The sequence below is a fragment of the Mesoplodon mirus genome (assembly GCF_964341445.2).
Source record: "Mesoplodon mirus genome assembly, chromosome: 13".
NCBI lineage: Eukaryota > Metazoa > Chordata > Mammalia > Artiodactyla > Ziphiidae > Mesoplodon > Mesoplodon mirus.
In genome coordinates this window covers 5,871,972-5,895,906 of record NC_138989.1, presented here as the reverse complement: position 1 = coordinate 5,895,906, position 23,935 = coordinate 5,871,972, and the positions used below count along the sequence as shown (strand labels likewise).

The window sequence follows — 23,935 nt, the reverse complement described above, 5'->3', positions numbered from 1 at the left end:
CCCCCACAGGGTTAAGTGAGCAGCCGAATGTCACTCAGTGAGTTGGGAGGAACAGGGATTCAAAGCCACATCTGGAGGTTCTTCCGGGCTCCGGGGTGGGGGGGACTCACCATCAAAGCAGCCCCATGCCCAGACACACTGGAAGAAGCCTCCAGGGCCAGGAGGTGCCACCCTGGATGCAAGCCTGTTGGGAGCAGGTATGGGAGTGAGCTGAGTCCCAGGAAGGTCACAGGTCACGGGGTCCAGGCCCCGCCCCCTCAGCCCAGCAGACCTGCCTCAACTACTGTACAAGGAGCTGGGACCCCTGGGTTCCCACCTGGCCCTTGGATGGGGCATTTGCCTTCCACGCCTCTTCCCCTTTTCCTCCGCCCTCTGCCCCCCAAAAGGGGGGCATCTCACAAACCCTGCCTGTACAGTGGGCTGGCGGTAAGGGGTTAGGGGGCACAGGGCTGCAGGGGGACCTCCAGATTACAGTCCCAACACTCACCTCCCACCAGCCAAAGAAAAGTGGCTCCAGCCCCGGACACATGCCCAGGAGAGCAAGACCCCCCCAGGATGCCTAGAATTCTTGTTCCTGCCTTCCCAGTAACAAGCAGGGGCCCCCAGCTGGGTCGCCCCAGCACGAGGCAGGGTGATCAGGAAGTGGGGCCCCACCGTTGCCACCACACAGGATAAGGATGCCCCGCCTCGTAGCTACCCAGGGCCCCTGCTCACCCCCTGCGTCAGCCTCCTGCCCGGAGGAAGTGACCACTGGGTCCTACCCGGACGCATCCTGCGTCACTGAAGGCCCAGCGGGAAAAGTGCGGGCAGTGTCTGAGATCAGCTGGTGACTCCAAGTGACCTCGAGAGGGCCCAGCTGGGGCGGGGATTGCAGGATGGCAGGGGCCAGAGGGACTCAAGGACTAACCGAGTCTGGGCCCTTGGGGAGGGAGTGGGAGAGGGGTAGGAATCTGGCAGGAGGGGACGAGAAAGAAGAGAAACCAGAGGCAACGGCCAGGAGCCCCCAGGGGAGGCAGCCCCTCCAAGCGGCTGTAGTGACAGTGACAATATTGCAAGTAGACACAGCTGGCTGAGTGTCTGCCAGGCCCTGTCATAAGGACCTTCCACAGATCATCACGTTTAATCCCCAGGAGAATCTAGGAGACAGATGCTCTCATTACTCCATTTTATGGATGAACAACCGAGGCTTAGAGTCATTAAGCGACTTGTCCTGTTTCCTCACCTGCAAAATGTTCCCCAGCTACAAAGTGCAGAGCGTTAAGAGTACCCTCACTTCAGTGGTAAAGAGAAGCAAGTGCAACTGTATACATAAAGGGCGTAAACAAAACACTCACCCTGTAGTAAGCACTCCGACGACAATGCTTAATTTTGTTATTGTGATTATGATAAAGGTGATGACCACACATAATAGTAAATGACCCCCAGGAGCACAATCCTCGGCCCTGGGCACACAGTAGGTGACCAATAAATAGTCATCCATTTCACAGGGGCTCAGAGTCCTGAAGCTGAAGCCGACTGCCTTCTCATGGTGATTTAACCCGAGGCCTATTATTTAACCTCCCAGCCTCAGTCTCCTTATCTGCAAAACGGGATGATAATGCAAGGTGCTCTTTCATTGGGTTGTTTGTGAGAATTCGACGACCTCATCCAGAATGTGCCCGTTTATCACAGCTGGCTCTCAAAAGCATCTTGGGGGCCCAAGTCCTCAAGAGGCCACTGTTTTCGGGACACCCCCGGGCTGGTCCAGTGGGCTCATATGCAAAAACATCTCGCTCATGGAAGATAGAAAAGCCCTCCCACGCCACTTCCTCTCTGCATCTCAGGAGGGACCACACCAGCCAAGCAGGACAGACACAGGCGTGTTCACATAGGGGCCAGCACAGCAAGCTTTGACCCCAGCTGCAACTGCAAACCCTCGCAGTCCCTCACCAAGCAGCCAGGAGGTCAAACGGGGGAGGCCCAGGACCCTGAGAGCCCTCTGGCAAGCCCCTGAGGATATAGAACAGAACCAAGCCTCATCCTCAGGGCCACATGCAACTAGAGATGAAGTCAGGAAACGGGGGTCCCCACTAGAAGGTGGACAGAGTGGGGTGCAGCTCGAAAGAGCTGACCAACGGGACTTCCCTGGCGGTCCAATGTTTAAGACTCCACACTTCCACTTCAGGGGGCACGGGTTCGATCCCTGGTCGGGGAACTAAGATCTCACAGGCCATGCGGCGCAGCAAAACATTTTTTTTTTTAAAAAAAAAGAGCTGACCAAGTGCACGCCCGCTCCCTCGCCAGCAGGCCACCCCCCCACTCACACAACGATGGGGAGACTCCCCTGTGAGCAGAACTAACCCATGGGACCCCCGTGTCGGGGATTCAGAGAATGACACGCACTGGACCTCATTGTCTCAGAGCGCTAAGCATCACTGCAGTGAATAGGCTCCAGGCCCTGAGGATTGGGGAGGGGAGGGTCTGCGAGCCATGGCCCCTAGGAAGCCACCCCAATCCTAAAGCAGGGGAGCCCGGCTGAGGCTGGGCTGACAGTGTATACAGCAGGAGCTCCACGTCTGCATGCAAACCCCACAGCCAACTCAGAGGCAGAGATCCCAGTTCAGCCTGGCCCTGGGCTCCAGCTTCCTGGCTTTAAAATGGGAGCTAAGGGCTTCCCTGGTGGCGCAGTGGTTGAGAGTCCGCCTGCCGATGCAGGGGACGCGGGTTGGTGCCCCGGTCCGGGAGGATCCCACATGCCGCGGAGCGGCTGGGCCGGTGAGCCGTGGCCGCTGGGCCTGCGCGTCCGGAGCCTGTGCTCCACAACGGGAGAGGCCACAACAGTGAGAGACCCGCGTACCGCAAAAAAAAAAAAAAAAAAAAAGGGAGCTAAGAGATTTTACCAGCTGTCCCAGGGCCTGGTAAGGCCACAGATGCCAGTGGTCTCTGCCAAAGCACCCCACCTCCCCGCGGGGGACAGCGAGCCCTGGCAGGACACTGTTGGAGCCACTCTAGCCTCAACTCCAAGGAGAAATAGGAACCCGGGGACAAGAGAAGGCCCCAAAGGTGACCCCAGGCACACATTCGTGCCCCTTACCGTGTGTGGCCGGGCGATCTGCACAGGGTAGGAAACGCCGTGGGGCGGGTAACGGGGCTCGGTGGCCCTCCACGTCTGTGCCACGGGCTGCGTGGACCCCGACATGGTGGTGGTCGTCCAGGGGGGCTCGTGGGCCCCTGTAAGCTCCCTCTCAATGGTCTCCAAGGATTAAAAGCCAGTCTTCGTCATCTGCTCGAGGGCCACCCTGTCCCAGGCACCTGTGAGGAGACCAGAAAAGCAAGCAAGATCAGTCACAGGGCTGTTCCTTGCAGACCCTGGCGGGGCCCCAATTCCTTCCTGTGGCCCCTGTGAGGAAGAGAGGGGTCCTCCGGGACCCTCCTCCACGCCACTGGCAAGCTCCGTGCCCACTGACAGCAGTGGGAGACGCCACGTGGTGTCTGAGGCCTCTCCAAGCCACAGGCCAGCAGCTGTGGCACAAGCCACATCGGTGACAGCCGTGTCCTCCTCCGCTGCTAAGGCCCTCGCTCAGCAGGCACGGGAGCTCTAACTCTGCGGGCATTGCCCCCACGACCCCACCATGGCTCCCAAGCACACTCAGCCCACCCCACCCCACCCCAGGTCCTCTGCCAGTTTGAGTCACCAGGGCAAGGTTCCCCGAAAGCACCTGGCAGCTCAGGCAGGCAACTGCTGTCCCAGGAGGGGCAAAGTCCGTACAACCGTCCAGGGTGATGGTGGTGAACAGGGTCGGCTCGAGCAGAACACAGGTCACAGTGTAACCCCGGGCAAGGTCGGGCCTGCCTGGGCCTCCCAGTGACCCTCTGGGGAGGGTGAGTGACACGACGACGGGGAAGCAGGACAGACGTGAGGTTGGCCCGGACGCGAGCTGAGGGCGAAGCGACTGGGAGCCCGAGGGCCACACCGGGGAAACAGCCGAGGACACGAAGGAGAGCCGGCTGGGCCCCCTGTGGCTCCCGGAGGGGCAGGCAAAGGATGCTGTCCACGGGGAAGAAAGCACTCATGTGCCCATGATGGAAGGAATCCACTGGCTCTACAGATGGGGAAACTGAGGCCCAGGAAGAAGAAAGGACTCAAGTCAAGAGAGCAAGAGAGCCCCTGGTCAGAAGGGGCCTTTGCCCAGAAACCTCCGGGGGCCCCCGACCCCCCCAGGACCCTTCTCTCCCTCTCCGCCAGCCACTGCTCCATGCAGCCTGCCCAAGGTTATAAGTGGCTCCGCCGCCCAGGCCCGGGCTGAAAGCCTGGCAGGTCTCGGGCCTCCTCCACACTCAGCCACTCAGAAAAGGGGTGTCTATCAGGCCCCTGCCATGTGCAAACCCCCCACTCACACCCGCCACCCAGGAGCTAAGGAGAATCCAAGATGGCGCAGGGGCCCAGCACCTGGAAGCCCCCATGTGATGTACCCTCTCGGGCTGCATCTCATGTGTGCCCCCAGCTCCCTGTAATTTCATCACAACGTCCCTCATCGCCCGGCCCTCCACTGACAGCTGTCTTTCAAGGGCGTGGACGCCCTAAACCTCTGCCCTTTGGAGGTCTGATGTGGACGGATACTGGGAGGGAAGACTGAGATCATGGTGGTCAAAGGAAGAACAAGACCCCCCTCCCTCCCACCTGGGGGCCGTGACTGCATCCCACTTCCCACCCCCATCTCCTGCTACAGTAGACTCGACTTTCTTTTTAGGAACCATCTTCCCCCCGCAGACTCCAGGAGTGATCATGTGATCTGGGCCTGGCCAATCAGATTCCTGCTTCCCCTGGGCCAGCGATTGGTTCAGGGATGGGCATCTGACCCAATCTGAGCCAATGAGAGTCAGTCTTGAGACTCTGAGAAGGAACCAGAAACAGGCACTATCCACTGGGGCTGTAAGCCAGGAGGATGAAAGCCTGGAGCTCTCGGGGGGCCACCACTTGGCAGAAACCTACCCGAGACCATACCCCCAGGAAGGCAGATCTGAAGGGGAGAGAGAGCACAGCTAGGTCCTGATACAGCCATGCCTGAAGGCAGATCAAAGCTGCTTCTTCGTTTAGGGGAGCCAAGGCACTCCTTCTGTGTGTTTTGCCTTTGCCAGCCCAACCCAGCTTTCTGTCACTGGCCATCAAAAGTTCTGACTCACCCAGAGAAGGAGGGAGTCACAAAGGAGGCAACCTTTCCATCGGGTGCCGTCAATCCTCCCAACACTGCAAAGCCAAAGAATTCCAGAGCCCAAACTGCCACACCTATGACCACCTCAGGAAAAAAGCCCACATGGACTTTTCCCAGACACCGAGACAGGAGGCACTGTGTAATTCTTTTTTTTTTTTTTTTTTTTTTACAGTACGCGGGCCTCTCACTGTTGTGGCCTCTCCCGCTGCGGAGCACAGGCTCCGGACGCGCAGGCCCAGCGGCCATGGCTCACGGGCCCAGCCGCTCCGCGGCATGTGGGATCCTCCCGGACCGGGGCACGAACCCGCGTCCCCTGCATCGGCAGGCGGACTCTCAACCGCTGCGCCGCCAGGGAAGCCCGGCACTGAGTAATTGTTACGAACGAGGGAACAGTCCTGCTCAGCCGATGGGAGCTACTGTTCATTCCAGTCACTAGTACTGTCACCGCAGTAGCTGCAGCCCGGTCACAGCGGTGCTGTGGACATGGAAGGGACGCAGAACTGCCCCCGCCGGTCCCCACCAAGAGCAACGCGGCAGCCCTCCTGCAGCCCAGAGACAAGAGACTGGCCTTGGGAGAGGGGGCAGTGGTGGCCACCAGTGCTGGGCCCCGTCCCAGAATTCCCTGTGTCCCACCCAGCTCATCACAAAGCCCAGCAGACCCTGGTGGTCTGATGCAGCAAAGCCAGTTCTATTCCGGCCTCTCTCTGGGTTTCAAACGGTTGCCCGCTCTCTGCAAGAGGAAGAGGGCAGCACCTGGCCAGAGAGAAGCTCCATCTGCTTGCCTTTCCAAGAGCACCACGCGCAACTTCCAAGTCGCTATGTGACTTTGCATTGCGTGAGGCGGTGAGAAGTCTAATTTACCAGTAGATCTCTAATCTCCTTTGCCTAATGAAATGCCAACTGGGGATGGCAGCCCCGGAAAGATGCTCACGGCGTGCACTGCATGTGGGCTCCAGAAGCCAGAGAAGTGATACCTTTCCAAACCAGCCCTGGAGAATCCTCGGCCACTTCCCCACCCTCCTCGTGCCAAGGCCTGGCTTCCCACGACCCCAACGTTCACAGAGTGTCCACTGCCGAGCTTGAGGTTCATGCCCCCACCACCCGTCAAAGGATCACTCCACCGGCTCCATGGCCCAGCATCCTCATGTGCAGGTTGTCCCCAAAGCCGGGGGACTCTGGGGATATTGCACCTCCTGCATTCACCACGAGCTTATTTTAATAAGCTCCATTTCTATCTCCCCCAACCTTAGCCACATTTTTTGCCAACTTGAAAAAAAAATTTATTTTTAGGAAAATAGTTTGACAGTTTCTAAAAATGTTAAACATAGAACTACCGTAGGACCCAGCAATTCCACTCCTAGGCACATACCCAAAAGAATGGAAAACAGAGACAAACAAATCAAGGTATTCACAGCAGCAGTATTCACTATAGCCAAAGGTGGAAACAACCCAAGTGCCCATCAACCAAGGAGTGGCGAAATAAACAGAATGTGGTCTATCTGTACAACGGAATATGATTCAGCTATAAAAAAGAACCAAGCCCTGACACATGTCACAACGTGGATGAACCCTGCAAACATGATGCTACGTGAAAGAAGCCAGACATGAAAGGACAGATACCATACGATTCCACTTATAGGAAATGTCCAGAATGATAAATCCACAGAGACAGAAAGCTGACTGGTGGTTGCCAAGGGCGGGGGGTGGGATGGAGGGAGGGGTGTGGAGCGACTCATGAGTATGGGGGTTACCATGCAATGATGGAAGTGTTTCGAAACTAGATAAAAGTGGTGTTTGCGTAACACTGTGAACGGCGGGGCAGGGGCGGGGATTAAGCTTTGACTTCATCAGCAACATTTGGAGGTGCATGCCAAGAAAAAATATGACATTACTTCATCAAAGCCAAGGGTAGGAGAGGATGAGAGCAATCCACGGGGCAACGTGGGGTCTCCTGGATCTGGTCTTGGCTGAAAAGGGTTCTGAGAGATGGATCCAGGTTAGAGCAGGAATGTGATACAGTGGCCCCAATATCACTGCAGGGTCTGGGAGCTTTGGGGTCAGGAGAGGGTGGTGGACATCCATTATCTCCAGACTCTTTGGGGTCCCCGCTGTGAGCTGAGCTCCAGGCTAGTGAATGAGGCAGGGTCCAGGCCACAGAGGGTCTCGGTGCCCCGGCAGAGTGCAGACAAGCAGCAAATAGTGACTCTGAGAGCAGGCTGGGGGCTCTGGAAGCCTTGAGGAGGGCGAGGGGGTGGCAAGGAGAATTTTCTGGAGCGTGAACCAGACACAGCCGGGGGAGGGGGAAGTGGAGGGGGCTCCAGGCAGAGGTCACCACCTGAGCAAGAACCCGGAGATGAGACCAGGCATGTCGTGCTTGAGAAATTCATCAAGTCATTCAAGGCCCACGGACCATGGAAAGGATGGATTTTGTTCAAAGGGCAATGGGGAGCCACGGAAGGTGGTTGAGGGAGAGAGGAAAGGATCGGGATGTTTGACAAGCAGGCGCCGTGAAGAGTGAGCGTGGAACCCAGAGGCCTGGGGGGCTCTCGCAAGCGTCCCTGCACAAGATGACACCGGTGGGACCGGGACAGCAGGAACAGAGAAGCAACAGCAGACGGCGTGCAAGTCGAGAAGAAGCCTGCCAGCCAAAGACACATCTTGCTCTGGGGGTGAGGGAGGCCGAGCGGCCCCCCAGGGACAGGGGCCTGTCAGTCCCCCCTCAGGCAAGGTGCCTCGGGGCTCTGTCCTCAGTTTCCTCCACTGTAGACAGGGAACATGCGTGTCCCTGCTCCACGGACCCAGGAGGACAGCACACTTGTGAAGGGTGCCTGGTAAACAGCAGGTGCTCAATAAGGCAAACGCAGCCAAGTCAGGGCTCCATAGGGAAGAGACAGCGCTCTGGCGAGGTTAAGGACTGGGTTTGCCAGGCGGTGTGGGATGCTCCCGAGCCCCATAGCGCGGGGACACCGCAAGCCCCACCGGGCCTCGCATATCCAAACCAAAAACCACGGGCCCACAGAGCCGGCTGGAGGAGGGCTGCAAACTGCAGGCCCAGCCCATGCTGGGAGCACCCGTGCACACGGCCAGGGCCACGCAGCCACCCTGGGAGAGCCACATAGGCTGTAGGTCTGATTCGGCAGCGCCCCACAAGGCTGCCAAGCCCGTGTTCCATCCACGGAGAAAGCTCACTGCCTGTGATTCTGTGTCTGCCTTGCAGGGCCTAGCATTGCACTGGGCACACAGCAGGTGCTCAACGAACGAAACTGTCAGGCGGAGGTGAGCGCCAGTAACACGAGGTGAGGCTGGAGCCCGCCACACCTGCATCTCCCTGACCCTGCTGGGCAGAGGCCTCTTTCCGGGGGGGATGTTTCTGTCCTGCCCGGACATCCCTTCTCGGGCCCCAGGCAAGACTGCCAGGGAAGCCACACCAAGACACAGACTGCCAGGGAAGCCACACCAAGACACATTCCACAGATTTTCCGAGTTCGAGCAGCCAGGCTCAGATCCGGGAGGGTGGGGTTATAGCCACTGGGGCTGGGATGTCTCTGAGGGCACGGAGAGGTGGAGGGGGTGTTTGTTAAGGGGCCGGAACGGAAGCTGAAATGTGCCTGGGAGCCTTCAGACCTGAGCCCAGGAAGATGAAAGGGAAGCTGTCTGCACCGCACACGCCTGACATTTTCTTGGAACTAACGGGACCGACGCTGGGACTTGTGGCAGGTGGGGAAGCTTCAGAATTTCAAATCAGCTGCCAGGCAGGAGAGAGGCCCCCGGCCCCGGCGCTGACCCGCGTGCTCGTCAGAACCCCCCGTGGCGCTCGAGTGGCCGCCAGTCCCACAGAGGGGACACGGTCTACGACACCCCACCCCAGCCAGCCTGTCTCGGGCCAGGGACACACACATGTGCTGGGAGCCTGTGGGCAGGGACCCTGCCGGTCTCCTCAGTGTCTGACATATAGTAGCTGCTCCATAAATGTTTGTTTCAATTGACTGCTGAATCCCCCATGAGGGGCATGGTGCCTGGCACACAGTAGGTGTGTTTTTTTCCTGGAGCTGCCATAACAAACTGCCACGAAGTGGATGGCTAAAAACAACGGAGATGGATCCTCTCACTGATCTGGGGGCCAGAAGTCCAAAATCAAGGTGTCAGCAGGGCCACACTCCCTCCAGAGGTTCCAGGGGAGGATCCTTCCTTGTCCCTTCCAGCTCCTGGTGACTCCAGGTTTCCTTGACTTGTGGCTCCACTGCTCCAATCTCTGCCCACCTTCGCATGGCCTGTTTTCCCATGTGCCTATGCTTGCTCTTCTTATAAGGACTCCAATTATATTTAAGGCCCACCCTCTCCAGCATGACCTCATCTTAACCAATTACATCTGCAGAGACCCTCTCTCCCAATCAAATCACACTCATAGGTTCCGGGTGGACATGAACTTGGGGAGGACGTCATTTAACCCAATACAATAGGTGCTCAATAAATATTTGCTTTGTTCACTGCTATATCCCAGAGCCTGGCACAAAGTAGGCATCCAATAAATATCTACTAAACAAAAAGGTGCCAGGCAGCCTGGCCCAAGGAGAATGGAGACCCGGAAGCCAGCACTGGGGCAGTGGAGGGAGGATGGTACAGGACTTGAGGACAGAAGCAGTTCTGGGGTGTGAGGCTAAGCTGCTATGGAAACACCAGCTAGAATGAAGCTGACTGTTCCCACCTTGTGTTTCTAGCTTCTGGCATGCTGTAAACATCGGGGACCGGCCAAGCATTTGATGGCCACCTTCAGCAGGGGCTCATGGCACAGAACAGATGCCCAGGAACCCAGCTCTGAACTAAGGCATGGGTGAGCCTCACCCGGCCTGGCTCACAGGAGCCTGTATGGCCCACGTGGACAGGGGCAAAGGCAAAGTTCCTGCCCCCTGCCCTGGCTGCTGCCCACTGTCAACCACGCTTTATAGGCGCCTCCTGTGGGACAGGTGCCGGGACGCAGCAGCGAATAACAGACCCAAACTCCCCGCCCTCGCGGAGCTGACATTCCACTGGGTGAGACGGGAGTAATTATAGGGTGGTGGACAGTATCTGTGCTACGGAGAAAAATAGAAGCGTGAGGTGGGTAGGCAGGGGATGGGGGGGGTGAGGTGCAGTTTTAAAGTGGGTGGTCCGGGACAGCCTCACCAGAAGGCATCTTTAAGCAAAGATGTGGAGGAGGGGAGAGAGGGAACCAGCAGATGTCTTGGAAGGGTGTTCCAGGCAGACGGAACAGCAAGTGCAAAGGCCCTGAGGTGGGAGAGGAACAGCAGGGAGACCCGAACGGTGAGAGTGGAGGTCACATGGGGCTTTCACTCCCAGTGAGATGAGAAGGATGCCACACCTCTGGGCACGGGTGATGTGAAGGGTCTCCTATATCAAACCTGCCCCTGGCATCTCTGGGCTCAAGGAAACTTCAGCTGTGCCCCCTGTCCAGGAGCCACGGGTGCAGGCCTCTGTGCATAAAAGGACTGACCCACCTGTAATCCTAACTCTATTAAAGGAGGAAGACCAGCTTCCTTGCCCCATACCTGGCAAAGAGGTCACTGGGCTCCGTAAGGAGGAGCCAGGACCCCAATCACAGCCTGTCCTTGGCCCTGCCCGAGGGGCGGTGGTCTGGAGTAGCTGAGGGTCACCATACTCAGAGCCAACTCAGGCTGCTGCCCACAGAGGTGCCACCTGCCCCCCGCAAACTGGGACCAAACTAAACAAACCCATGCTCCCAAACTCCACACATTCTGGCCAATCAGGAAATTATCTGGGTATCTACAAGGTGCAGGCACCGTTGCAAACACTGGAGCTACAGCAGTGAACCAGTCAGACCAAAAGGCTTGCCACTCAGAGCTGACATCCAGTGACAGGTCTGTCCCAACCGGGAAAGCTCCCACCCAGGTGTTCACGGGGAGATGGATGGATGGACGGACGAAGGGAGAATGGATGGATGGATGAAGGATTGATGCTAAAATGAATGAGAGATGGATGGATAAAGGAGAGATAAAGGGAAGGGGGAGGGAGGATAGATGGATGGATGGATGGATGGACGGATGGATGGACTGATCAGCCAATGCATATCTATTTAACTGTCCCATTTTCCAGGGGTTTTCTGGTCTTACTTTTTTAACCAACCCCCAGAGCCAAGCGTGTCTTTATTCCACTAATATCCCCCCACGTCAGGCTCCCTGCAAGCCACCATGGGGGACACAGATAAGCATCATCCTCCCCATGACCCAAGCCCATACAAGTGTTCCCCAAGCCCCAGGCTGCTGGGCACAGAACCCCTGGGGAAAACTGCCTCTGGTCCTGAACTCCAGAAGCACAATGGGAGGGTCTGAAGGCCCACCCTCCCCTGGGCACCGCTTCTCCTCCTCAAGCCATAGCCAGCACCCCTCCCTCCTGGGGAAAAGGAGAAAAGAAAAGCCAGCCCACTGCAGCCTCAGAAACATCTCCTCTGTGGCCAGCGGGGTTTACAGTCCCGGGTAACACGATCCATCACGCCACACGCATGCGCCAAGCAACAGCCAGAAAAACAGCTTCCCGTGGGCCCAGACTGTGGCACAGACCCCAGATCTGCTCCCGCCGGGCAGTCTTCCAGGGACCTGCTTCCCCCTCCCCATCCAGCTCAGCCAGGCCCCAGCGACCAGCTCAGCACGAGGCGTTATAAAGAGGATTTCACAAAAAAAACCCAATTTCTGGTTTCCCTGAAAACCAGGGACTCTCACATATTGCCAGTGGGGACGTAAAATGGTGCAATCACTGCGGAAACCAGTCTGGCAGCGCCTCCCTAAGCTAAACACAGAGACACCATATGACCCAGCGATTCCACTCCCAGGCATACAGCCCAAGAAATGAAAACAGGTGATGAGACAAAACGAACATGAATGTTCACAGCAGCACTATTCACAACAGCCAGAAAGTATCAATAGAAACAACCCAAATATCCATCAACTGATGAGTAGATAAATAGAATGTGGTCCATCCAGTCACTGGAATATTATTTAGCCATAAAAAAGGGACATATAAACCATGAAAACATTATGCCAAGCCACATGTTGAATGATGCCATTTGTGTGCCATGCCCAGAAGAGGCAAATCCATTGAGTCAGATGCAGGCTGGTGGCTGCCAGGGGCTGGGGGAGGGGAGGAAGGGGAGAGACTATTAATGGGTATTAGGTTTCCCTTGGGGCGGTGAACATGCTGTAGCACGAGATAGTGGTGACGGTGACACACCACTCACTCTACTAAATGCCCACGAACCGTACACTTTAATATAGTTCAAATGGTAAATCTATGTGTATTTTCCCACAGCAAAATCACTTAGGGGCATGACCGGCTGGAGGCGGGCAGGAGCTACCCACATGGGATGGACACACCCTCTCCTGGTCAGCTATGTTCGTTTCTATCCCCAGCCTGGCCAGCGGTGCTCAAAGGCCAAGGGCTCAGTTCCCCTTCTCTGTCCGGCCTGGCTGGCTGGCTGGAGCTTTCACCTCCACCATCACTTCCCGTGAACCCGACCCCAACTCCAACCTGCCAGCCTGGGCTCCCGCGAGCCTCTCTCTTTCTGCCACTCCCGTGGGCCCAACACCATGCACCACCACCGTCTGTTTACCCGCTGTCTCCCCACCCCCAGACTGAGCTCCTGACCTGCAGTTGGAGCCCCACCTGGTATCATATACATAGTAGGAGCCCTGGAGGCTGTGAGCTGTCACAGCCCCTCAGTCACTAAGGAAAGGTGGTGCCCTCCAGCAGGCCGCCCTAATCCTAGAGATGTACCCTCTCCACCAAGCCACCTCCTGCCCGCGCATTGCTACGTGTGGAAAGTGACCAAATGGGTTCAAATCCCAACTCTGCCACAAGGTAGCTGTGTGACCTTGGGCACAGTCCCGACTTCTCTGGGCTTTATTGTCCCATCTGTAAAACTCTCTTCCAAGGGCCAGTGGAAAGAGGATTCATTGGGAAAAGATCTATGGGAAGTTCAACACCCATAAATGAGTCCCCAAAACAAGAGCTGTGGCTGTTATTACCCTGTGCTGCTCCAAAAACTGGGACGAGGGAGGGAGGCAGGCAAGGTAATGGCCACGCTAGTGGCAGAGGTAGTTACCTTGACTATCCCCACTTTGCAGATGAGCCAACTGAGGCTGGGGGAGGTGAGCCGACCAAATGGTAGAGTGAGTCCCTAATTAGGAGGTGAGACCAGGGACGCCCACACCTGAAAACAGAAAAAGCAGAGGGTGCTTCCCGGGGTGAGCAGGCCCTCGCAGTCTGGAAACAAGGAGAAGGGGGGGCTGCTCTTCTCAGCCCTGAGACCTTGTCTACACGACATCTCACTCATTGCCCTCTTGTTACAGATGGGAAACTGAGGCCCAAAGAGGGTCAGCAGGCTGGTGCTGCATGGCCAGACTCCACCCTCCTCAGCTGGATCGCTTGGCCCACATGGTCCAGGTGTCTGAGGAGGTGGGCACAGTGGCCTGCGCTAAGCCCAGGGGCCACGCGGGGACGGGCTCCAGCTGCACCAGGACATCCAGGTCCTGCGACAGAAATGCCGCTGCAGCCTGGCCGGGAGGCCATGGAGGAGAGACCCCCAAACGCCACATCCTGCATCAAACCTTCCAGGGAAGGGGCTTCCCTGGCGGTCCAGTAGTTAGGACTCTGCGCTTCCACTGTAGGGGGTACGGGTTTGATCCCTGGTCGGGGAACGAAGATCCTGCAAGCTGCACAGCTCGGCCAATTAAAAAAGAAGAAGGAGAAAGAAAAAAAAAAAAACCTTCCAGGGAAAAACATGCCCCCAGCACCTGCCCCACCTCTTACCTCCCTGAAAAAGGATCCCCAGCCACTGGGAGAACCTCCGCCCACCCCCGCCACTGACTCTGCTTCGGGAAGCCCTCCCAGGTCCCTCATACCCGCCCCTTGCAGGTTCTACCTCATCCACAGGCACCCACTCACCGGAAGAATCTGATTTCCCTCACCAAACATGATTGTCCCCATTCAACAGATCAGGAAACCGAGGCTCAGAGAGGTGAACTCACTTGCCCAAGGTCACACAGCCAGAAAGCAGCCAGGCGTCATTCTGATCTCCAAAATCGCCAGCCCAGGCCCCGCACACCCCACGGCCCCTCCCAAAGCAAGCAGGGATGAGGCGCTGGTTGGAGCTGTCAAGGAGGCCAGTTTCTGTTTCCAATTTAATTGGTACGTTTGTGTCCGCTGGGCTGTGGCCAGCTCAGCCGCCCGGCCCTGCTTCCCCGCCAGGGCAAGTTCTGCTCAAAATCACTTCCTCTGTGACTCTTTTTCTTTTTTCCCCTTTTAATTTTAAAAGGAAGAGAGAGAGAGGTTGAGAGAGAAACCACAGCCCTGACAAACCTCCTGGCACACCAGGTCACAGGGTTCCGCACGAGAACCCTTGCCTGGCAACGCGACCTCCCTCTGGGGTATTTCACAAACATGACGCCGGATTTTTCCTGGCTCTTCCTCATTAAGTCCTGGGCACCCCGGGAGGGACGTGGTTTCCATTAGACCCGGCTCCTCCATCTGGCCTTCCAAACGGCAATTTTCTCTGCAGAGGGAAGCGGGGGCGGGGGACACAGAGAAGAGGCTGGTGTCTGGGCGGCAGCTGTGTGACCTGGGCAAACCGATTAACCCCCTGCCCTGAGGCTGGGATGGGGGGTGCGCCTATGAAGGGGGTCCCCAGGAGGACCCTGGGATTCTAAAGGATGAGGGGCTTGGGGTCCTGGGTCCGTCCACTTGGCTGCCTGGGTGGGACTGAACCAACAACCGAAGAGAAAAGAGGCCACAGAACCCAGCGCTTGACATTCTGCTAAGTGAAATAAGCCAGACACAAAAGGGCAAACACTGTAGATTCCGCCCAAATGAGGTGCCCAGAGGAGTCAGAGTCACAGAAGGTAAAAGGGTGGGTTCCAGGGCCTGGGGGAGGCATAGGGGGAGTTCGTGTTTAATGGGCACAGAGCTGCTGTTTTGCAAGATAAAAAAAGTTCTGGAGAGGATGGTGAGGATGGTTGCACAACAGTGTTAAGCGTACTGAACACTACTGAACTGTACATTTAAAAATGGTCGAGACGGTCAGCTTTCTGTTATGTGTGTTGTGCCACAGTTTAAGATTTTTTTCTTTAAATTTTGAACACACACACACACACACACACCTCCTCCAGGGAGGACTCCCTGACCGCTAGCTAAGAGCACCCAGGTGCTCTGTGGTGGTTCCCACTGTCAGAGCAGCCCCCATGAAAAAAGACAGCGTGGCCAAGGGTGCTGCCTAGCACTCAGCAGCCCCTCACAGCCAAGGGCTGAGAGGGACCACAGTCAAAGGCCGGTCTCAGCCCATCTCACCTCAGCACCCCATGGCCACGGGGCACAACTGGGCCTGCAGACTGGCGCCTCACAGCTCTGGTCCCTCAGAAGTCTCCACTGACCAGCCGCCTCCAACCAGATGGCCTGGACCCAGGGAAGGGCTGACCAGAAACTCTCTGCCCCTTGAGATGGGCCCCTGGACCCTGAAACCCGAGGCCAGGCCCAAAGCAGCTCTGTCAATGCCCGCTGGACTGCAGTCTCCACCCCATGGCTCACAGCCAGTGCAGAGCCCCCGAGGGTGAGGGCGGCAGCCCCTGGGTTCCCACCAACTCCCCTGCAGCAACATCTGGCAAACGTGTCCACAGCTGTGCAGCTGCCGGAAACGCCGCCTCCACACACACAAGCCCTCAAGGACGGCTTTCCGAAGAATTTATGGGGTCATCCCTAATATTTCAGGGCAGATCTCTGGGGGACGTCCTCCGCCACATGTGAACAAGGACAAATGTTTCTGCTGCTAAGAATAGCTGCTCTGGGCCGGGAGCCCACCCACTCACCTACCACCCTCCCATGCATCCCCCCCATCCTGGACCCCCAGCAAACCACCAGTCTGGACCCTTGCAGGCCCACCTCCCACAGGCCTGGCTGGGAGGCCCCTACTGCCACCCAGACGCCCAGGCCGAGGGAGAAAGGATCCACTTTGATCAGCTCTGTCCAAATGTGGATGCGACCAGGCCACTGAATTAGCCCGAGGGCATTCGTTGCTGAGTGTCTGATGACGGAGGAGTGATCAGGAATCCAAAAGGTCCTCCAGCCCTGCAGCCAGGAGTTCCAGACAGCGAACGGCTTCCCTGCCCAGGAGCAGCAGTTGATTATCAGTCCAGGGAGGGAGGAGAATCAAAAAGGCTCCAGGGCGGAGGGTCCCAGAGAGAGAGAGAGAGAGAGAGAGAGAGAAAGGGCACAGGAAGGGGGTGGCCCAGGGGATCACAGCTTCCAGTTCTTTCAGGAGAAGAAAGTCTGATTTTGAGACATCCCTCAATTTGCAATTTTTATTTAAAAAACACTGACTTGGGGACTTCCCTGGCGGCCTAGTGGTTAAGACTTCGCCTTCCAATGCAGGGGGTGTGGGGTCGATCCCTGGTCGGGGAGCTAAGGTCCCGCATGCCGTGCAGCCAAAAAACAAAAACATAAAACAGAAGCAATACTGTAACAAATTCCATAAAGACTTTAAAAATGGTCCACATCAAAAAAAAAAAATCTTTAAAAGAAAAACAAAAACACTGACTATAAACCCAATGCAATAAATCAGTCTGACATCCATATCCAGCCCTCACACTGCCAGGATGTGACCTGTGGCTTCTGACATGTGGTCAGCTGGGAGCCACAAGAGAGGGTCCAGCAAAGCCCGGGGAGCTTCAGGGAGGGGGGATGGCGAGTGTCCAACCTGGGCAAAGGCTGGAGGCGGGGCCCGGGAGGCCCCTAATGACAACAGGGAATGGGAGGGGCTGGGCCACTGACCCATCAGCGACACCACCCTAACCCCAACAGGACACACACTGGCTGTGAAAGGGGGGCTGGCTCATCTCCAGCACATGGAGCTGTCCATGGCAAACCAAACCCCATTGTCCTTGGGCCACCAACTCTCCTGCAGCCCTCAGTCCTGGCCTTGGGGGAGGCTGACCCCGCCTCCCAGGTCTGCCCAATCCGCACCGGCCACAGCAGCACCCGCTGCAGTGACTGATTTGGGAGGGGCTTAACTCTCAGGCTGAGCTGATAAACGTTCATTCCCAAGACTAGCTGGAATCCCAGGGATACCAGGCTTACCTTCCACTGGGGCCGCTGAGCCGGCATGAGGCTGTGCCACCAGGGACTGGACAAGGAAAAGCACCTCGTCACCTGAGCCCCTAGATCCAACCGTGCCTGAAGCTCACCTGAGCCTTTTGTGTTAAATACAGGAGAAGCAGGGAGTCTGACAATTGCAACCAAGAGACCTACGACAGCAACGCCCTAAAGCCGAGCTTCTAAGCCCCATGAAATCTCTCCCCAGAATCAGATCTCCTCCACCCTCTGGTCTCCTCACCTGTACAGGTAGGGAGAGGTCTAAAGCCAGCCAGAAGGAGACAAGGGGAACTGAGATGGAGCCCGGGCCAGACTCAACGTAGGAGGAAGGAGCCTGGGACACGCCTGCCCTGTCTCTCACCCAGAAGAAGTGGCGTCTCCCAGCCCAGTCCTGAGCCGTCAGTGGCTCTAATGGGGATACAGCAGACAGCAGCTTTGCAGATAAAGGTGCCCCTCCTGGCTGACTCAGATCTGGGTCACTCCTCAGCCACAGGCACACCCCACCCACACTGCCCTGCGCAGTAAATTTAGCCTCCAGCCTCAGTTTCTGGAGTAACATCCCGAGCGCACTTGTCTCCCTCTCTCTCCCTCTCTCTCTCTCTGAACATCTGCTGTCCTGAACTGAACGTGCTGATAAACAGAGGCCGGCTTGAGCAGGTCCCAGCAGCCCCAGTCAGGCCAGAAGGCAGGCATTGTCTGCAGCCAGGAGGCCAAGCGGGCTGCACCCACCTACCGGCGTGCTACGGGTCCCATTCCCACTGGGGCCTCAGTTCCCTGGGCTGTAAAACGGGCAGCTGCTCCTGGCCTGGAAGGTGGCCAAGGCTTGAACCAGCAGGTGGAGATCCTGACCCCACCCCCCTCAACCCCATAAATACTAACTTCCACCATCCCTTTCCTCCCAGCCTCCATGCGGCCCCAGACTTGTGCCGGCTCCCATTTCAAAGACAGAGAGACTGAGGGTCTGGGAGCGAAGAAGCCTGTCCAATGTCCCACAGATAGGAACGCGGCCAGGGAAAGATGAACAAACACGGCTTCTAGCTCCCAGGTTCTAAGCAGTCACTGTATCAGATCCAAGGTAAGCACCTGGCCCTCATGATCACAACCAATCCCCAGCATGCTGCTCGCTGGCATCAGTTCATCTGATCATCCCAACATCCCTGAGAGGCAAGACTGAGGCACAGAGAGGCTAAGTAACTTGTCTGAGGTCACACAGCAAGCAAGTGGCACAGCCTGGATGCAAACCCATGTAAGCCCTCTCCAGCGTCCACCTCTTATCCAATGTGTGATGGGACCCCATCACCTCTGTACCCCTGCCACCCTGCTCAGGCTGGGGGAGACCCATCTCCCCTACCAGGCTCCAGGTGTCACACCTAACATCACTGCTCATGGGTCCAGGTCAAGTTTTGCCAGCTGGAGGCGACCACGGATCACTGCAGATGGGCCGTGGCCAACTCCATGTCTAACCAGCCAGCCCCCAAAGCTTGCCGCAAACCACCGACCCCAGGCCGCAGAAGGGGAAGGCAGACAGCATCCTTGCCTCCAGCCCAGCCCCCGGCCCTTATCAGGACCTGGAACCCTCGTTGCCAAAGTCCTGCTGCCTTATTTCCCATCCCCCCACAAGCCCAAATACAAGGTCCATGAAAGCAGGAACCACATCTGTTTTGTCCATCGCTGAATCCCAGCATGCTGCACACAGCAGGCGCTCAATAAATGCTTGTTAAATCTACAAACACTCTAAGAGCAAAATTCCAGGCTCTGAGCTGAAGCTCAAAGACCACTTTGTAAACAGAGAAACTGAGGCCAAGACAGGATCTACATAAAGCCAGATTTCAGGGTGTCATCTACACTGGGCCAACGTGTCCCAGAAACTGATCCACATCTATACTGCCTGCTCCATTTTCAAGGTGGCCCAGGACTCTGATCCCTCCCCTCCTGGGAGCTGCAATGCCAGCCCATCCATTAGCCATGACTGGGACTCTGAAGGCCGTCACCACCACCGAGGGGCTGTGTGGCCTTCTCCAGGTAGCCTGCCCTCGCTGAGCCTTGGTGTAGCCATTTCTCAAGGGCACCTGGCAAATGAGGCAGCTTGCTGGGGAATGGCTGCCATCCGGGTGCTAGGTGAGCTGCCAGGCATGTGGGGAATGGGCATTCTGGGCTTGGGGAGGGGTCCAGCGTGGAACCAGGGAGCCTCCTGGTCCTGGGCCTCATCGTTAGGGGCGGGAGAGATAGCAGCAGGCAATGGGCGGGTTCCGGAATCTGTGGATTTGGCTTCTGAGTGAGGGAGGCGGACTCCAGGCTCCTCAGATGGGGCTCCCCACACCGCTGGGCACCCGACCACCTCACTTTGTCCTGGGCCCTCAGGCTTGGGTGGGGAAAGGCACCACGCAAACCCCTCCCAGGGAGAGCTCTCCCAACCTCCAAAGACGGGGGATCACCAGCGGTATTACTTTCCCTAGATCCACTGTAAACAAATAATCACAATCCGGGTGGCTTAAAACCACTGAAATTTATTCTCTAACTGCTCTGGAGGCCAGAAGTCCGAGATCAAGGTGTCTGTAGAGCCACACCCTCCAAAGCCTCTAGGGAAGGATTCTTCCTGGCCTCTTCCAGCTCCTGGTGGCTCCAGGCATTCCTTGGCTTGTAGCCCCATCCCTCCAGTTTCTGCCCATCTTCACACGGCCATCCCTCTGTGTGTCTTCTGCCTCTTTCTGTCTCTCATAAGGACACTGGTCACTGAATTTAGGGCTCACCCACGTAACCCAGGATCACCTCATCTCAAGACACATCTGCAAAGAGCCTTTTTCCAAAGCAGGCCACATTCAGATGGGCTGGGTATTAACAGGTGCACATGTGTTTTGGGGGCCTCCATTCACCCCACTACACTGGCCTCAGCTTTTTTCTGATCGCCCACCTACTGAGAGCTCACTCCCTGCTCGGTCCGACGGCCAAGGCCCAGCATAACCCGCATTAAGAAGATGAGAAAACTGAGGCGCAGACAGTTAAGCCACATGCCCAGGGTCTGAACCCATTTTCTCTGAGCAGGGCACACGGGCCTCCCTCCCGTTTAGAGGAAGCAAAAGGCTCTCACACCCACGCCTCCAGGAGAGGGCCCACCGCTGATGACTCACTCCCACTTCACAGGCCAAGAAGTGGTTCCACATGGTTGGGGGCGGGGGGCGGGGAAGGACACAAACCCCAGAGTCTCAGTTTGCTCCTGCGCCAAATGGGAGCAAATCCCACCTCCTGAAGGGTGAAAGGGGGTCCTGGAAGGCGAGAACCTCTGCCCCCGGATCATCACCACCCCTGCTGATGCTCACACAGCTGCCCACCCAGCCTCCCACCTCAGCACAGAAAGGGCCATTATGACATCACAGGCCTGGAATTATGTTATTAGCCTGGGAAGGAGGCAGGATCCAGGCACAAAGGGCTCACTGTCATGTAAATCCACACTGGGTGGGGGGCGGGGGTAGGAGGCAGCCCCTCCAGCCTTCCAGCTTCAGAGCTGGGCCGAGAAACCGACTCCCAGCCTTCCGGAAGAGTTTGGGCATCTCCAGGCCTCGGAGGTTCTCTCAGACTGGGAAGTGGGCCCTTTCCCAGGTCTGAGCCAGATCCCTGGAAAATAGCAGCTGCTCTGAGGAGGGTCCCCAACAGAACCTGGGTTCCAATCCTGCCTTCTCTACAGCTGTGCCACTGTCCTCTGAGACAGGGATGGCCAAAGGGACTCTGAGGGTGAAATAAAATCATCTCAAAGAGCTGAGCGGCGCTCTGCGCACAGAAACAACTGCACAGGAAACGCCACTACCTATTTTTTTAAACTTTTTATTTTATATTGGAGTAGATGTTGTGTTAGTTTCAGGTGTACAACAAAGTGCTTCAGTTACACATATACATGTATCTGTTCTTTTTCAAATTCTTTTCCCAATTAGGTTATTACAGAGTATTGAGCAGGGTTCCCTGTGCTCTACAGTAGGTCCTTGTGGGTTATCTATTTTAAATACAGCAGTGTGTACATGCACCGCTACCTATTCCACCTCTGAGTACTGAGTGCCTGCGGCTGTGTGTCTTTGGGCAAGCTGCTTACCCTCTCTGTGCCTCATCTGGAAAGGGTGATTCAGGGCCCCCATCACAGGGGTGTTGGAAGGACTCAATATGCTAAGCTGTGCAGAATGCCCGCCCCACCTGGTCAGTCTTCAGCACATGAAGCAGATGCTGTCAGCACCCCTCTCCTGCACCCTGGATCCCTCAAGGCCCCCCATCACCACTTTCCTTGCTCACCAGCCCCACCTCTCTGACTATCTAGGAGGTGCAGACTTTCTGGGGATGCTTGGTGGGTTCCTACAGGGCATTCCTGAGCAAACATACAATTACTGCTTTTCCAAGGACTCTAGTTTTCCAAGAATGCCCCCAAATGCATACTCAGCCCCTGGGAGCAGAACGTCTGGGGTGCAGGGAGGTGAGCTCACCATGAATTCCAGCTCGAGGGACATGGGTCTCCCTAGCCGGAGCCCTCGCAGGTGTGCATATCTGTCCCCATTCACCTTGAGAGGACAGGCCCAGGCCCACAGCTTGTGGGGGACACTGAGTCAGGAACAACTGTTTGCTAAGCACCTATGTGCCCAGTGCCAGGGACACAGTGGTTACCAAGATGAACAAAATCTCACGTGGAGGGTTTGGGGGGACACGGCTGATGGACGTGTGTAAATCCCAGGTGATGACAGTGGCAAGGTGGCAGGAGTGATGATGGGGAGATGGAGGCCTCTCAGGAGGTGACATTTGAGCAGAGGCTCAATGAGAGGAAGCTGTGAAGATCTCACAGAACGGCGTCTCAAGAAGAGCACAGCAAGTACAAAGGTCCTGAGGCAGGACCATGATCGGGGCTTCTAAGAAACAGCAAAGAGGCTCGTGGGGCTGGAACGCCCCTAACCCCCCCCCAACTCCCCGCCCCTCCAGGCTCTGCCCAGCAAAGCCAGAACCTGAGACGCTCAGCTGTGACTGAGCTGTGACTCCCTGCCAACACAAGCCTCCATTACTCCAACATGACGGTGGAACCCCTCTCGGCAGCTCAGACCCCCGCCCCGGGTCCTACAGGCACCCACGTGTCTCCAGCCTGGGATGCTCTGAAAGCCTCCAGAATCCTGAGGCACAAACGTGCCCTTCCTGGACCTCTTAGGATGCCCAAGGGCCCACGCTCAGTTACTAGCCGGCTATAAGGGGCACAGCCATCTGCTGACCCTCTCCCAGGAGCCCCTGGAGAAGCGTCTACCTTCGGATCAGCTTTGGCCAGACAGAAATGCTCTTCCCACGCTGAGTGCCAACGGAGATAACCCAGCTCACTCTGGGGTAAGCTGGTTACACCCCAAAGGCCTTCTCACCACTGCTAGAGGCAGGAAGGAGTCCGAGGGAAACCAGTACCTACCACAGGGAACAGCAGGAGGTACGGCTGCGCCCACAGGAGAGAGCAAGGAGGTCAAAGTGCTCAGAGTAAAGGCGAGGTCAGCCGCCCCAGGAGTGAGCCCACAGACGGAGCTGAGAACAAGTCCCACCTTGGGGCTGCAAAGACAGGCCTCAGAGGAGGTGACTGAGACGCGTGAGCTCTGGCTGGGCCCAGGAAGTGAGAGAAGGGGCCCAGGGTCTAGGCTTTCTGGCTTTCACAGGTCATGAGCCCAGCGCCCTGTCCAGCTGACAAGTGGGGAGAGAAGAAGGAGGGGACTGAGGCTCAGAGAGGGCAAACAACCTCCCCAGGGTCACCCAGCCAAAGAACCTCCACACACAGGCTCTGGCTTGGGGTTTGAGTCCCAGCTCCGGCCCTTACAAACTGTGTGCCCTTGGGTGGGTCACCTGACCCGAGCCTCGGTGTCCTCCTCTGAGAAGTGGGGCTCATACGGCACGCTCCCTTCCCGTGGCTGATTTCGGTATGAAATGAGATAGTGTGGGGCAAACCACAGCCATCACGTCAGGGTTAGAATACTACCAATGACAGCACCCCTCCCCCCCAGCACGTGCCAGCACCTCCCTCAGCACTTGGTGTGAACCAACACATCTCATCTTCGTGCCAACACTGTGAGGCACCACACACTACCCCCCTTTTACAGATGAGGAAGACTGAGGCACTGCAGGGCTAAGCCACCTGCTGTAATTCACACAGCTACAAAGGAGCACACTGGGATCAAACCCGGGACAGCCAGGCCCCAGAGCCTGCGCTCTCTTTCTTTTTAGATCACTGTAGATTCACATGCAGCTCTAAGAAATAATACAGCTGGATCCCGTGGACCCTTTAGCCAGCTCCCCACAATGGTATCATCCTTATAATAGCTGCAACCAGGAAACTGACATTGATGCAACTGGCCTTATTCAGATCTCGGGGGTTTACATGTGCTCACCTGTGTGAGAGAGAGAGAGAGAGAGAGAGAGAGAGAGAGAGAGTGTGTGTGTGTGTGTGTGTGTAGATCTACGCACTGTTATCTCAGTGTAGATTCGTGTGGCCACCACCAACGATGCAGGACAGTCCCACCGCAAGGGTCTCTGCGACCTCTGGTCTGAGCCACCACATGTGACTGTCTTTCTCAGTGGATGGGGGATCGAGTCCCCAGGAC

General features: G+C 56.8%; 1 protein-coding gene across 27 annotated transcripts in view; it reads right to left on the bottom strand.

The window, feature by feature from the left end:
* NCOR2 (nuclear receptor corepressor 2) overlaps positions 1 to 23,935 on the bottom strand; it is a 224,761-nt gene that overhangs the window by 149,318 nt on the left and 51,508 nt on the right. For 26 of the 27 annotated variants that reach the window (XM_082641462.1, XM_082641487.1, XM_082641489.1 and 23 more), the window contains one exon: positions 3,074 to 3,291. In XM_082641462.1, coding sequence (XP_082497588.1) covers positions 3,074 to 3,178 — 105 coding nt within the window. In that variant the 5' untranslated portion in view covers positions 3,179 to 3,291. Of the gene's footprint in view, positions 1 to 3,073; positions 3,292 to 3,698; positions 4,010 to 23,935 lie in introns of those variants that run through there. The other variant, XM_082641483.1, reaches the window with a different exon arrangement.